Below are 15,608 nucleotides of genomic sequence, written 5' to 3' on the forward strand. Positions count from 1 at the left end.
AAACAATACGTCGAATCAGCAACATTTTATTGCTGAAGCAAAATAAAAACACAACGAAATTTTAAAAAAAAAATTTTTTATAATATTAGAAAGTTAGATCTAAAGCCTTTTTTTAATTTAGACACTCAATTTATGGATCAGTAGTGCGGTGCCTGTGGGGACGCGCAGTCCTGTTTTTTCGTGTTTTTTCCGTCTTTTTTGTGTCGCTATTTGTGTACATGAAGTGATTGGATTTCTTCTTCTTCTTTTTTTCATTTTTTTTTAGTTTGCTTGTTCGTTGGCCGATGAATTTTATTTTTGTTCTCTTTATATAGTTTTCGATAGAAACGATCCGATTTTTGTTTGTTGAGACAAGCAAGTCGTATTGCTGGATTAAGTCTTTTCCATATCATCGAGGATCGGAAGGCACGTCGACGAATATGTTTTAAGGCTTATGATATAAAATAATTTTAATGAATGAAGCCCTTCCTACATCACCGTTGATCGGAAGGCACGCCGACGGAGAATTTCTGGAGAATCGCGGTCGAATTAATACTATATTTAAATCCCTAGATAGCTATCTTTCCGCAGCCGGCAGCCTAAGATTTTTGAAATTTCAACCGATAAACAAATTGCTTATGATCGCATCGTCTACCACAGTGAATCCTGACCTCATACCCATCTTACTAACCCCACAAAACTCATGTGATATTTTGTCGGAGACGCAGCCGATTTAGCGGTCCCATCACTCAAGTATCGGCTAACATTCCCGTCCACTTCTCCGTGTCTTACCTCTGGTCGTGGCCGGCGCGGTATTGATCAGCACGATAGGGACCTTTGAAAATTGCGAAGGGGTGATGATTGGTTCCTACTTTTCGTCTGTGGTCCACGGAGCAATGTTTGGGGGTCCTGGTCAATAACGAAGTAGCAGCTACGGGTAGACACCAATGCAATGCTATGCTATGCTTTTAGAAAGTTTGATCTAAAGCCTTTTTTTAAATTTAAACACTCAATTTATGAATTGCATATTTCATGAACAGCCTTAAGGGCCGGACATAGAACTATTTTGAAGAGCTTTCGCGGGCTGGATGAAATGGCTTTTGGGTCAGCGCGGACCGGTTGGCTTTGGCCAGGCCTGAGTTGAATGTCTCATTTAAAAAAATTGCAATTACATTTTGTATTCAAGAATGTACACAAATTTAAGGTTAATAAAAATAATAAGGTTAATATAAAGTTCCAAGTTTGATCAAAATTCATAAGAAATATTGCCATCATAACCAATTCTGCATCATGATTCATAAGTTTTCCAAATTCAATAAGAAACTGGTTCTACTTAAAACGTATTTGATTTTTTTTAAATTCTGCTTATATAACACTTCAAACTTGCAATTAAGAATTTTATTTTAACTCGAATTGAATAATGTATTCCGATCTTTGATTCAAACTGATTTTCATTTAAAAAAATGACACTTTGAGAGTATTTAAGTATTACTATGAAAACATTAAAAAAAATAGCTAACTGACTTTTCAAACTTTTCAAAATTTGTTCAAAACTACTTTTTGAACTTGAACATTGCTTTGATCAGTTAACATTGCGGTGTTGTGAATTAAAATTTCACAAATATTCAAAACAACACAGGTAAATTATTTTAAATTGTTTTCATTTAATATCTTTTCTGTTTCCATTGATATTTTTACGTTTTCTAAAAACCCAATTTTTTTCCTAATTTTCCTGACATATTTGAAATAAATTACGAAAAGCTTTCGAAAGATCAGTTCATCTGTGCAGTTCAGTCCTGCAACGGACACCAACACATAAAATTTAAATCTCTATATTATTGATAGACTTGCCAAACAACAAAAAAAAACATCTAACTAAATTAAGAAAAAATCTCCAACTTTTAAATGATTATCTATCATCCTTTTATTCAATCTGTAAAAAGACAGATAATCCATTATCTCACTGCGTCGAATTTAACTCATATTCTCTTATAATATAATCTCGTACGAGTTGCTGGACTTTAACTGGAAACAGCCTGAAATTGGTAGAAAAATTGATTATCTAATCGACCCATCTTCTGTTTTTGTAGCAGAAACACTTACTGCATAATCTTAACACCGAGATCGAAGAACGGCGGAATTGCAATGGTCACCTCGTTTCGCAAAATTCCCTTGGCAATTACACGGGCCGTGTGTTCGGTGGTTAAAAGCTTGAACCTGAGTCCAGAAAAAAACAAAAAACAAAAAAAAAAAAACCACAGGTTAGCGAAAAAATTAACGAACACCGCATGACTCAGCACTTACCGCGGCTTTTTGAGGAACTCGACAATGTCCTTTCGCGTAGCAATGTAGTACGGGCACACGCAGGTCGTCTGGATTTTGTCGCTGAAGCCCTGCAGCCGGAGCTGCTCGGTCACAGCGGCCATGAACCCGTTGACGGCGTACTTGGAGGTCGAGTAGACGACGGCCCACGGGAACGCGTACATTCCGGACATGGAAGAAATGGCCACAATGTGGCCCCGCTTGCGGTCCATCATCTTCTCCAGGAACACCTTGGTCGTCTGCGGGTGTGAAACGATCATTAGTGCTCTGTCCGAGTTTGGATGCTGAATAGGATGCTTGAGAGATGCTCTTCAGGTTGATTGATGCTTGAAATTGAGAGTGGAGTGCTGTTGTTGTAAAGAGGCAACAACTTGCCTCAAGAGCCGTACACCTAAAACAGCGGTATCGAAGAGCTTCTGATAACGTTTTCAGAAAATGTGAGCAGTTTTTTATTAAATGTTTTTTTTTTTTTAATATAGCGAGTTGATTTGCCTTCCTCACTTCATTGAGGAAAGGCTATGAAATCACTCAAAAAATGATATTCTTAATTTCACCTTCTAGACCCACCTTTACGCATACATATCGACTCAGAATCAAATTCTGAGCAAATGTCTGTGTGTGTGGTGGGATGTTGATCAAATAATTTGCACTGGGTTATCCCGGCACTGGCTCAACCGATTTTAATATGTTTTAGTCTCATTCGATCCGTCTTGAGGTTGAAAATTATAAAGATATGTAAAAAAAAAGATTTTAACATAAAGCCGGAAAAGGCTGAGGATCTGACAACCCTACCAAAAGTTATATGCACCTAAGTGCACTTTTTGAAGGCCGGATCTCAGATATTTTGAAGAAAACGTTGTCTAAATCTATCATACGACTTGTCGTTATCAAAAGACCTTTCCAACGAGCTCAAAAGATTGGAGATCTGACAGCCCTATCAAAAGTTATGAGCACTTAATTTTAAATCATAAACTTTTTTGAAGCCGGATCTCAGCTTTCTGATGAAAATGATGTTCTGATTAATCATGCGACCCATCGTTGGATGCGTAATCAAAAGACCTTTCCAACGAGTACAATAGAGTTATCTACGTGCGCATGTATTGCGTGTACGTACACGAAAAAAGTGAGGTTAAATTTTGTACCAGCCAGCAAAACAAATGGTTTGCTAGTGTGTGTGAGACCGGGCTTAGATAGCTCTATAGGTTGACAATCTGACAAACCTATCAATGTGAGGAAGGTACCAACCACCTTTTAACGTTTTAACCAGAAAATGCATGTTCAGATCGAATTAGTCAATTTTGAAAATTTATCATAAAACTTCAAGCCAATTATCAATCTTAAGAGCTATACCAGTGGGTAATGCTCGTAAGATTGTTTAACATTGAAAAGACGTCCTTGTGCATCGAACTTTAATTTAAATCATGCAGTTTACTTTCGCAATTACGACTTGTGGCAGTAAGGGTTTGTTAAAATTGGTCTGAGTGAAAGTAAATGCCTCCGTATTTTCAATCAAGTGATTGTTGCTACAAACTAGTTGCTCTTGAGAAAAAAACCCGAATATTTTGCTTACCCAAATGTACGACTTGACGTTTACATCGATGAGTCTGTTCACATCTTGCTCTGTGCTATCTTGCAAAAACGTGAAATGTATCAGACCGGCATTGTTGACCAGAATATCGACAGGGCCGATGTCCTGGTAGACGGTCGTTGCAAGGCTTTTGACCTGTTCAAAGGAAGATACATCCACTCGGTAGCAATAAGCTTTGACACCTTTCTCTCTTAAATCGGCGCAGGTGTTTTCCGCGGACTTAAGATCAACGTCCACAATAACGATGTTACACCCTCGTTTGGCTAGTTGAAGTGCAATTTCACGGCCCAATCCGTTTGCTCCACCGGTTATCTACAGTTGGGGACAAAAAAATTTCCACCAAGGTTAACCAAATCACCGTCTTCTTGGATTTATCAGCGTTTACCAAAGCCAGCTGGCCGGACACGTTCTTCGACTTTCTGGGGATCAGCAAGTTTAGAAACGCTTTGAATAAAATTGGCACACTAAAAAAAAGCACTCTCAGAAAATCCAATATCACGACTAAGATCTGCGTCACAATTTGCACTACCGATGAATCCGACTCTTGAGTCGAGTGATCTGACTCTATCGGGAGGTCCATTTTAACCTTTGTGTGTTAACTGGGCGGATTGAACCGCGCGACTGTCCGCGAGTTTTTCGGCGCTCTGATGAGGCTGCTTTGGGTAAAGTTTTCGCGTTGCTTCGCGAAGGTCGTTAAAACATGGGCAACATAACATAAGTAAGTGACCGTTGCGAGGGGCGAGCTTTTAGTAGGATTTGTTTTGAATCGACTGCTGTTTCTAGATGAATAGGTCACTCCAGGGAACGGTAATGTTGATTATTCGTTGATATCATCCAAAAAGAGCCAAAAAATTGTGGAAGAGAGACAGTGAGACACCTTATGCAAGCTCAGCTTGGGAGAATTTTATAGCGACTCAGTGTTCCTAAAATAATAGATGAGGATCATTACGAGCTTAGTGTTGACACCGGGTAAACATGAATAAAAAATCTTTTGTTTGCTTAAGCTGATTTTTGGTTTCAACTGATTGACGTCAATTGATGTTTAACGACACAAAATCATTCGTTCGACCTCGTCATCTGATTGTATGAGGGTGCGTATTCAAATTTTTATTTACACCGAGTTTAATCCAAACTCAAACTCACTACCTAGGGATTGGGGAACTAAGCTCCGTCCATCTTAGCCACTGCAGCAGGTTCAAAATGATGTTTTCTTAATCACTTAATATATCCAAAATCTTACAATCCCAATCACTTTAGCAGCTGAAAATGCTGTCTTTTCAGCTTGTATGAAAAATTGTTGGATTTTGCTAGCGTCCGACAGATTAAAATGTGCCTTTTTCTGTACCAATTTTGGCATTTTTTGCCAGATTCCTTATTTTTAACCGATTTTTGTATATTGTGTTTATGATATTGTGAACCACGAAAGAATATATTCACGTTCTGTCACGGCGATAAAGCAGCGTGTAATCCAAGATGGCGTCCAATATGGCGAAGAGAGAATCTTCAAGTATTTTTAAGCAACATGTAACAGGCTTGTGACCGATCAAAATTAACTAATTTGGGGTTGCTGAACTCGAATACGACCATGAAAATCGGTCACGGCGATCCAGCAGCGTGTAATCCAAGATGGCGTCCAATATGGCGAAAAGAGAATCTTCAAGTATTTTTAAACAAGATGTAACAGGCTTGTGACCGATCAAATTTAACAAATTTGAGGTCGCTGAACCCGAATATGACCATGAAAATCGGTCACGGCGATCCAGCAACGTGTAATCCAAGATGGCGTCCAATATGGCGAATAATGAATCTTCAAGTATTTTTAAACAACATGTAACAGGCTTGTGACCGATCAAATTTAACTAATTTGGGGTCGGATTACACGCCATCTTGGATTACACGCTACTGGGTCGCCGTGACCGATTTTCATGGTCATATTCGGGTTCAGCGACCCCAAATTAGTTAAATTTGAACGGTCACAAGCCTGTTACATCTTGTTTAAAAATACTTGAAGATTCACTATTCGCCATATTCGACCAAGGTTACTGTAAGAAAGGTTGGGCTGAAAACGTGTTGGTTTAGTATTAGTAAGCAAAAAAGTGTCAACATTTGCGATGCTTCTAGTGATGACGTCACAACGTTCTCGTTTCTTATGGCTAGTATAGGGAATTGAATGAAAATTTGTTCAATTTTAAATAAAACGGTGATTTTCGAGACAAACGGGGTTAGAAGAATAAAAAGCAAGTACATACAGTTGTTGAAAGCATTAAATGAGGATTTGCTGATACCAAAAAATATATAGGTAAATGAATTTAATTTGAATTGCAATGATAGTACAATTTCTTGCGAAACGATTTCAAATCATTTGGAATGTTTATTAGTTTGTTAATTTTTTTTATCAAATTAAGAGGATTGGGTTGATACCGTAAACTGGGACGAATCGTGACAACAGTTTTAAGAGCACCAAAAAGATTTAAATTTGAAAATACAATAAAAGGGATAAGACATGTGTCCCGATTCGTCCCAGATAACGGTATACAGTTAAGTTTTTCTCTCTGTGTGAATAAAGTGTATGATGTAAACAAAAATATTTATGAAACGATTTTTATTTCAGTTTGTTTCAAATATTTTTAGTTATAATAGTAAAAAGAATAGTCTTCAACGATATTTATGTAGTAAAATGTTTAATTTTTTTCTGGTTCTTGCTGAGCTCTGATTTTTTCTCTTGATTTTTCGATTTCTTATTATTTTTCATGATCTTGAATCGATGATGTTTCTTCTCCTGGATCTGCTTCTTTAGGTTTCGAATACGAATATTGATTCGTTTTTTCACGAAAGTTTCTATAACATCTGCTGGCACATTGGGAAACTGTTTCGTCATCTTTTGAATCGATTTTTTGCAAACATTTTTGCTGTCCCTGAAGCCGGGCTCCTCTTTGTCCTTTCCAAGATTGTGAATGTGGTTGAAATAGTCTTCCATTTGTTCGGCCAGTTCTTCCCATTGTTCGGATGGTTGAACAAGCCCTCCCCGTGAGAGATCTTCCACGTAGTTTTCTTTCCCAAATTGTTGCTCGGTGCCGCTCTCCAGTTGGTAAGTGTAATTTCCGGTCCAGTCGTGGTTCTTCATCAGCGATTTCGCCATGTACCCTTGCACGTAATTCTGTCCATCTAGCTCTTCAAGAGCACGCCTTTTTGTTGGAATGTCCATGGCTCGTCTTCGTCGGTTTCCTCATCATGTGGCTCGTCCGGGTTGTCCGATGTTGACTCTCTTTTTTTGCGGAAAATCGAAGACATCAAGAAGTGTTCTTCGACGTCCTTATTCAACTCGGTGTTCTGATTGGCACTCATCGGAAACATCAGATTTTTCCCAAGGATAATAAGCTTCACTCGGTTTAATGCTTCCAGAGGAGAAGGATGGTCGTTGCCGCCATTCAGGCGCACCATAGCAAACAGACTTTCAAGAAAATCTTGATTTACTTTATAGCACATAATAAAAGAAATGCCATAATCGACCCGCATTTTGAAGAGCAATCTCCGGATGGATTGTATCGAAGTCAGAATGGCTTTTTGGAATATCTGAAACGATAAAAATAGAAAAGCTTAAGTATTTGTTTTTAACTCTTATTCAGCAGGAGGGTAGCACTAGGGTGACAAGAAAAAAAGAGAGATTTTTTTCGCAAGCTTTTTTAAAGGTGGTACAATACCTGTAAGTGTGTCGCAGCGGGCATGACATGTTTGTTGAGGGTTCTGATGTTTCCGATGAGCTCCTTCATTCTCTGCAAATTTCTATTTTGCACCTCCTCTGCCAATCCGTAACATTTTTTGTCCGGGATCGATTCATGGACTCTAGATGAATTCATTGTGTCGAACCACGAATTGATTATGTCAATGATATCAGCCAGTAAAACCGCTTCCTCGTATTGCCCAAAATGTCGTCGCAGGTTGACCGCAGTAGTATGGCTGAGGAGTTGTGCGGCCAGCCTGACGTTTTGCCGTTCCGAACCTTCACAGGTGACATGTTTCATGGTGAGTTTAAATAATGCGTTCAGTTCAATGTTGCTACTTCCAGTTTGCGATTTTCCAAACGGATTTTTGAGTGTTGACGCTTTCTTTACGAGCTCGACGAGGAAGTACTTGGTGATAAGTTTGCCTGAAAGATAAAGTTTTGACTTTTCCTAAACTTAAGTTGAAAAATAATTGAAATGAACAAAGAAAAAAAACATGACACATACTTTTAGATTTCTAGTATCGAAAAAATTCAGTGTTAAAAATTACCGATCTTTTTTATTTTAAATTTTCAGTTCCCAATTTTCAATTTCCAGTTTTAAATTTTTTAATTTCCTATTTTCAATGGAGTACCGGATTCGAGTGGTAGAAATGACAGTTCTCCCATAAGGAATACATTGTAGAAAAAAGCAAAAACTGCTCGAATGGAAGTGCTCCATTTCCGATTTCCAGTTTAAAATATCCAATTTCCAATTTCAAATTTCCAGTTTCCAATTTCTAGTTTCCAACTTCCAATTTCCTAATTCCAATTTCCAACTTTCAGTTTTCAATTTACAATTTCCGGTTTTCAGTTTCCCATTTCCAATTTCTAATTTGTAATTTCCAATTTCTAATTTCTATTTTCTAATTTTTAATTTCTAATTTCTAATTTCTAATTTCTAATTTCTAATTTCTAATTTCTAATTTCTAATTTCTAATTTCTAATTTCTAATTTTTAATTTCTAATTTCTAATTTCTAATTTCTAATTTCTAATTTCTAATTTCAAATTTCTAATTTCTAATTTCTAATTTCTAATTTTCAATTTCTAATTTCTAAATTCTAATTTCTTAATTCTTATTTCTAATTTCTTATTTTTAATTTCTAAGTTCTAATTTCTAATTTCTAATTTCTAATTTCTAATTTCTAATTTTTAATTTCTAATTTCTAATTTCTAATTTCTAATTTCCAATTTCTAATTTCTAATTTCTACTTTCTAATTTCTTATTTTTAATTTCTAAGTTCTAATTTCTAATTTCTTATTTCTTATTTCTAATTTCTAATTTCTAATTTCTAATTTCTAATTTCTAATTTCTAATTTCTAATTTCTAATTTCTAATTTCTAATTTCTAATTTCTAATTTCTAATTTCTAATTTTTAATTTCTAATTTCTAATTTCTAATTTCTAATTTCTAATTCATTATTTCTTATTTCTTATTTCTTATTTCTTATTTCTTATTTCTTATTTCTTATTTCTTATTTCTTATTTCTTATTTCTTATTTCTTATTTCTTATTTCTTATTTCTTATTTCTTATTTCTTATTTCTTATTTCTTATTTCTTATTTCTTATTTCTTATTTCTTATTTCTTATTTCTTATTTCTTATTTCTTATTTCTTATTTCTTATTTCTTATTTCTTATTTCTTATTTCTTATTTCTTATTTCTTATTTCTTATTTCTTATTTCTTATTTCTTATTTCTTATTTCTTATTTCTTATTTCTTATTTCTTATTTCTTATTTCTTATTTCTTATTTCTTATTTCTTATTTCTTATTTCTTATTTCTTATTTCTTATTTCTTATTTCTTATTTCTTATTTCTTATTTCTTATTTCTTATTTCTTATTTCTTATTTCTTATTTCTTATTTCTTATTTCTTATTTCTTATTTCTTATTTCTTATTTCTTATTTCTTATTTCTTATTTCTTATTTCTTATTTCTTATTTCTTATTTCTTATTTCTTATTTCTTATTTCTTATTTCTTATTTCTTATTTCTTATTTCTTATTTCTTATTTCTTATTTCTTATTTCTTATTTCTTATTTCTTATTTCTTATTTCTTATTTCTTATTTCTTATTTCTTATTTCTTATTTCTTATTTCTTATTTCTTATTTCTTATTTCTTATTTCTTATTTCTTATTTCTTATTTCTTATTTCTTATTTCTTATTTCTTATTTCTTATTTCTTATTTCTTATTTCTTTTTTCTGATTTCTAATTTCTTATTTCTAATTTCTAATTTCTAATTTTTAATTTCTAATTTTTAATTTCTAATTTCTAATTTCTAATTTCTTATTTCTAATTTCTAAGTTCTAATTTCTAATTTTTAATTTCTAATTTTTAAGTTCTAATTTCTAAGTTCAAATTTTTTAATTTTTAATTTATAATTAGAAATTTCTAATGTCTAACTAGAAATTTCTAATTTCTAATTAATACTTTCTAATTTCTCAATTCTTATTTCTAATTTCTTATTTCTTATTTCTAATTTCCAGTTTTCAATTTCCAAATTCTAATTTTGAATTTTGATGTTTAATGAAGTTTGAATGATCAATTTTGAATTTTCAACTCTGTACTGTCAATTATTTTGATAAAAATAAGGATTTTGGTTTGAAACATTATCTCTAAATTATTCGAAATATACTAGGAGTTTGAAGATAAACAGTTAAGGGTTAACAGAAGAAAATTACTCGAATATGATTCAAATTATGCCGTTTTATTATTATGACACTTACCTTTGTAGTAAAAACCGTGGTCCAGCAGCCAGTTACGAATCAGCTTTAAAAGATGAGGAGCATCAGGGAAAAAGAAGATTTCCTCTCCTGTGACCGGATGTGGAATAGAAACTTTGTTCTGTGCATAATTTATGCCAGCTTGCCTCCAAACTCCCATATTCTCTCCTCCGCAATCGTGAACAATTGCTGCAACCGTAAATCCGGCTGAATGTACATGGCCGATGACTTTGTTCAAAAGCTCCAAGGTCATTGGGCAGTCGAAATCAATAAAAATTGGTGTTTTCCACTTCGAAAACAACCCACGAATGGCGATGACTTGCATTTTTTTTCGCGGTCCAATGTACGTGTCCGTTCGTTTATCTAGTTCTGCATCCTGTCTGGTGGAAATTTCGTCATAACCCACTATAACGACACGCTCTCTCGGTGACATGAACTTGCCGGTAGATTCCAGAACGGACAGTACGTCGAAAAGCACTCCTCCTCTCATGTTGATGTCGGATGCGAATTCTCGCAGTCTACGTAGGCACGGCAGGGGTATTTTGAGCTCTTTCCTCACCATTTCGTAGGCGGGTTGACTGTGGTATCTAAAATTGGGCAAGATAAAAATGAACAATTGTGATAGTACACAAATTTATGAAAGAATTACCTTAGTGCAAATGCCAACATTATTTCCTCGTCAGTCCATTTAACCTTTTTCTTTAGCTCAAGAATCAAATCGATCTGATTTTTAGTAAAAATCTTCCCAAAGGCCTTGTAGACTTCGATTCGGATTAGTTGTTCATGAGAAGCTGAACAGTCTGCAATTTGAGTTCGGAGTAGCTCTAAATCTTTGGATTTTCGTTCACTCTCCCTTCGAAGTGATCTGATGAGTTTGTCCCTCTCTTTGAGCTACAAATAAATAAAAAATTGTTTACTTTCATGGTAAAAAGTTCTTTGATAATATATGATAGTAAGTGTTGTACAAAAGTTTAAACTTTACCTCAGCGCGCAGGTTATGAATAGTCCTACGGTGATTGTAATTTTGCAGTTTAATTTTCTGCACCGTTCCACGCTTGACCGGAACATAACCTGAAAGCTTCGCTCTTGGCAGATGTTCGCTCGTGTTCGCGGTGAGATCGGTGAAGGAAATTGCATCACACAGAAGTTGCAGTCCGGATGTATCCATTGTTTCGTATGTCGAGCTGGTCAAGCAACTTTCCATTTGGAAAGGACAACTGTCGTCCAGCGGTTCCACCATGGACAGATCTTCTGACAAATAAGCAGGATGATACGATGTGAGATTGAGACATCCGGACGTCAGGCCCACACTTTCCGGTCGGACGATGGCGGCATCGACTGCAGAACTACGAAATCCGGACGTCAGGCCCACACTTTCCGGTCGTTCGATGGCGGGAACGGGCAGCGTAACATCGACTGCAGGACTTTGACTTCCGGACGTCAGGCCCACACTTTCCGGTCGGACGATGGCGGGAGCGAGCAACGAAGCATCGGCTGCAAGACTGCGATATCCGGACGTCAGGCCCACACATTCCGGTTGTTCGATGGCGGGAACGGGCAGCGAAACATCGACTGCAGGACTTCGACTTCCGGACGTCAGGCCTACACATTCCGGTTGTTCGATGGCGGGAACGGGCAGCGAAACATCGATTGCAGAACTTCGCCTTGCGGACGTCAGGCCCACACTTTCCGGTCGGACAATGGCGTGATCGGTTACAGACACTGAAGGGAACCAATCAAACGGGCTCAACGGCTCGTAAACTTCATCTAACAGCTTTTGATAATCGGCCGCTTCTTTGCTCCGAATTTCGTCCGTCTCCAAGAGTTCCACGACCAGCTTCTTTCGATTCCGACACGATACTCTGTTATCCCGAGCAGATTCAACCGCTGGGACACGGATTGAAGGCACAGCTGCATAATTAAAATAATAGTTTTTATTATTTCCTTAATCCAATCATACAATCAGTAACCTACCTGATTTTTGAAGGATTTTTTTTGCATTTTGCATAAAAATGTGCTCGTAATCGTTTTCCCGGAAGTGGAGAGAGCAAACAAATAGATTCTGGCCGTCAGCACACCCGCAAAATTTTAACCACTTATCGTGCACATTTGGATCTTTCGGGAATTTGTGCAGGGTTACGTTCGGATTACTTCGGGTTGATTTGCACCCTTTGACCCTGCAGATGGCCATAATCACGGCACCGATTCGTCAAAACCAACTCGCCCGTCTGCCAACCAAAAGAAAAACAAACTTTGTGACGTCACGAGGTTTGTCGAAAAGTGTGCACGGAGATAAAAAGTGTCGAAAAATGATTTTCCAAGCAAAAACTGACATTTTATTTTTTTCTCCGTGTTCGCACTAATACAACCTTACTAAAACAGCCCAACCTGTCTTACAGTAACCTTGATATTCGACGCTATCTTGGATTACACGCTGCTGGATCGCCGTGACCGATTTTCATGGTCATATTCGGGTTCAGCGACCCCAATTTAGTTAATTTTGATCGGTCACAAGCCTGTTACATGTTGCTTAAAAATACTTGAAGATTCATTATTCGCCATATTGGACGCCATCTTGGATTACAAGCTCCTGGATCGCCGTGACCAAATTCATGGTCGTATTCGGGTTCGGCGACCCCAAATTAGTTAAATTTGATCGGTCACAAGCCTGTTACATCTTGTTTAAAAATACTTGAAGATTCTCTCTTCGCCATATTGGACGCCATCTTGGATTACACGCTACTGGGTCGCCGTGACCGATTTTCATGGTCATATTCGGGTTCAGCGACCCCAAATTAGTTAAATTTGATCGGTCACAAGCCTGTTACATGTTGTTTAAAAATACTTGAAGATTCACTATTCGCCATATTGGACGCCATCTTGGATTACACGCTCCTGGGTTGCCGTGACCAATTTTCATGGTCATATTCGAGTTCAGCGACCCCAAATTAGTTAAATTTGATCGGTGACAAGCCTGTTACATGTTGTTTAAAAATACGCCATATTGGACGCCATCTTGGATTACACGCTACTGGGTCACCGTGACCGATTTTCATATTCGGGTTCGGCGACCCCAAATTAGTTAAATTTGATCGGTCACAAGCCTGTTACATCTTGTTTAAAAATACTTGAAGATTCTCTCTTCGCCATATTGGACGCCATCTTGGATTACACGCTCCTGGATCGCCGTGACCGATTTTCTTGTTCATATTCGGGTTCAGCGACCCGAAATTAGTTAAAATCGACACGTCGACAACCTTCATACTGTGATATTGTTGACTTCTCTATATAGCCGCCATATTGGTCGCCATCTTAAATATCTCGCTTCCCTTAAGGAATCGGGCTTCGTGACCGCGATATTCGGACTCAGCAGGGTCGATTTAGCCTAGATCCATCAAAACCTGGCCTGTTACACGATTTGCCGTTAGACATGCTATTTTTGGGTTTTTAGCCTTGACTAATTTGTTTACTTTGCACGCTCATTTTTTTTTGTTATGTCAAGGTCATACATTAAATCGATTTTTTTCTCGGAACCAGGGATGGAATAATCGCAAAACAATCAACTTCGCTTGCGAACTTTTTTCACCCACGAAAGAGAGAGGAGGCAAATCACGCAAAAGAAAATCGCTCCCGAATTTCTCTCAAAAAATCAATCTGCTGATGATTTTTTAATGAATTTCCTTGTTTTTTACTTTGTTTACACGTATTGCCCATCTACAAAATGTGGCAGGTCAATTTCCGACGTGTAACGTTACACTTGCAAGTTTAGTTGTGAAAAAGATGTTCCGCCGAATAATCAAGATGATGATTTTTTTTAGATTCATTTTACCGATCTTTCGTGCGTGAGAGAAGATAGCATGCTCCCTTTGGATTTTTTCTTTTGATGAACATCCAATGATTTTCTTTTGATGATGATTATTCCATCGCTGCACGTCGTCTGGACAATATTTCGATTGAATCTTCCTAACATTAAAACAGATACAAAATTTTGACAAAGAATTAAAAAAAAGCCGAAAAAAAGTTTTTTCTTCTCATTTTAAAGCTAACATAGTTAGAGTTTTTAGCACTATTATTTTATTATATGTCCTCATTTTGTTGTGAATACTAAATTGATAAAAAAAATCCCTTGCCGAGCTGTGATTCGAATATTCCCATACCATTTTGAATCAACAAAATTGTAAATTTGGAATATAAATGCTATGGAATCACTTGCCACAGATACACGTGGGTGCGCACGGTCGCTTGATGTTTTCAAGCATTCGTATCCGAAATTTACAATTTAATTTATTGACAGCAAAATCACCCAAATTCAATTTTGTCAGTTGAAGCGTGTTCAGAAATCATAAATGAGCGGTTTTCGCTTGATTGACTTCATGGAGTTGAAGGTCGTTGCAGTAAGAGTGGCTAGAAGAGAAGTAAGGAAGACGTAAAAGTTTCCCAAAAAGAAACTCTGCCGGTTCAGTGCATTATATGGTCGATTTTTGATGTTCAATTTAAGATAGGTCAGGTATTGAATTATTGCTCCTATTTCACCAACAATATTTGCAGGGTTTTATTGTGCTTACCCATATGTGTGACTTGACGTTGATATCAATCACTCGATTCGCAATTTCTGTGCTGGTATCTTCCAGGAAGTTGAAGTGAACCAGTCCCGCGTTGTTTACCAAAATGTCGACGGGCCCAACCGTTTTTTGCACGTCGACAGCCATTGCTTCGACTTGCTCGTATGACGAAACATCCACTCGATACGCGTAGGCAGCCACTTGTTTGCGTCTCAACTCGGTGCAAGTTTGTTCGGCGGCCGCCAGATCGATATCCACCACGATCACCGTACATCCCCGGGTGGCAAACTCCAGGGCCAGTGCCCTTCCTAACCCGTTGCCTCCGCCGGTGATCTGGAATATTGCGTTTCAATCAGCGGACATAATGGGTAAGGCTTTTGGAATTCCATACAAGCACTGTTTGACCGTGGACGTCCTTTAGTTTTTGCGGAAAGAATGTCCGAAATATTGCACCAAAAATCAGAGGTAATGCCAACAAAACCACTTTAATTAAATCTAACACTATTAACAACACTTCCTGGATGACATCCATTGCATGGTTTTTAAAAGAAACTTTTAACCGAAGAATTTCAACAATATCCGGCGAGATGTGCGAAACTTCTAGACTCCAGCGCTAGACTGCCGAATCGATCAAATATGTAGTCTTGAACACCCTCGTCGGGCCATCCCGTT

General features: G+C 37.0%; 1 protein-coding gene across 2 annotated transcripts; it reads right to left on the minus strand.

The window, feature by feature from the left end:
* Nucleotides 1–1,875: 1,875 nt before the first annotated feature.
* On the minus strand, nucleotides 1,876–15,608 carry LOC6050055 (17-beta-hydroxysteroid dehydrogenase 13). Of its 2 annotated transcripts, none has more exons than XM_038256352.1 (5): nucleotides 15,328–15,608; nucleotides 14,940–15,269; nucleotides 2,284–2,540; nucleotides 2,083–2,196; nucleotides 1,876–2,015 (listed from the first exon to the last, which is right to left on the minus strand). In XM_038256352.1, exons 1-5 carry the CDS (start codon nucleotides 15,466–15,468, stop codon nucleotides 1,940–1,942), a joined length of 918 nt encoding a protein of 305 aa, XP_038112280.1. In that variant the 5' UTR covers nucleotides 15,469–15,608; the 3' UTR covers nucleotides 1,876–1,939. The 2 variants fall into 2 exon arrangements, with proteins under 2 accessions (XP_038112280.1, XP_038112279.1); XM_038256351.1 differs by lacking the exons at nucleotides 14,940–15,269; nucleotides 15,328–15,608 and adding exons at nucleotides 3,872–4,201; nucleotides 4,275–4,541.

Source organism: Culex quinquefasciatus, chromosome 2 (genome assembly GCF_015732765.1).
Source record: "Culex quinquefasciatus strain JHB chromosome 2, VPISU_Cqui_1.0_pri_paternal, whole genome shotgun sequence".
NCBI classification, from domain to species: Eukaryota; Metazoa; Arthropoda; class Insecta; order Diptera; family Culicidae; genus Culex; species Culex quinquefasciatus.

Excerpts from the sequence above, each read along its gene's own strand:
- LOC6050055 (XM_038256351.1), bottom strand. The coding sequence starts at position 4,469 with ATGGACCTCCCGATAGAGTCAGATCACTCGACTCAAGAGTCGGATTCA. Across the intron at positions 2,541-3,871 it reads ACGTCAAGTCGTACATTTGG|ACGACCAAGGTGTTCCTGGA; the intron begins GTAAGCAAAATA and ends TCACACCCGCAG. Across the intron at positions 2,016-2,082 it reads CTCGGTGTTAAGATTATGCA|GCTGTTTCCAGTTAAAGTCC; the intron begins GTAAGTGTTTCT and ends TACCAATTTCAG.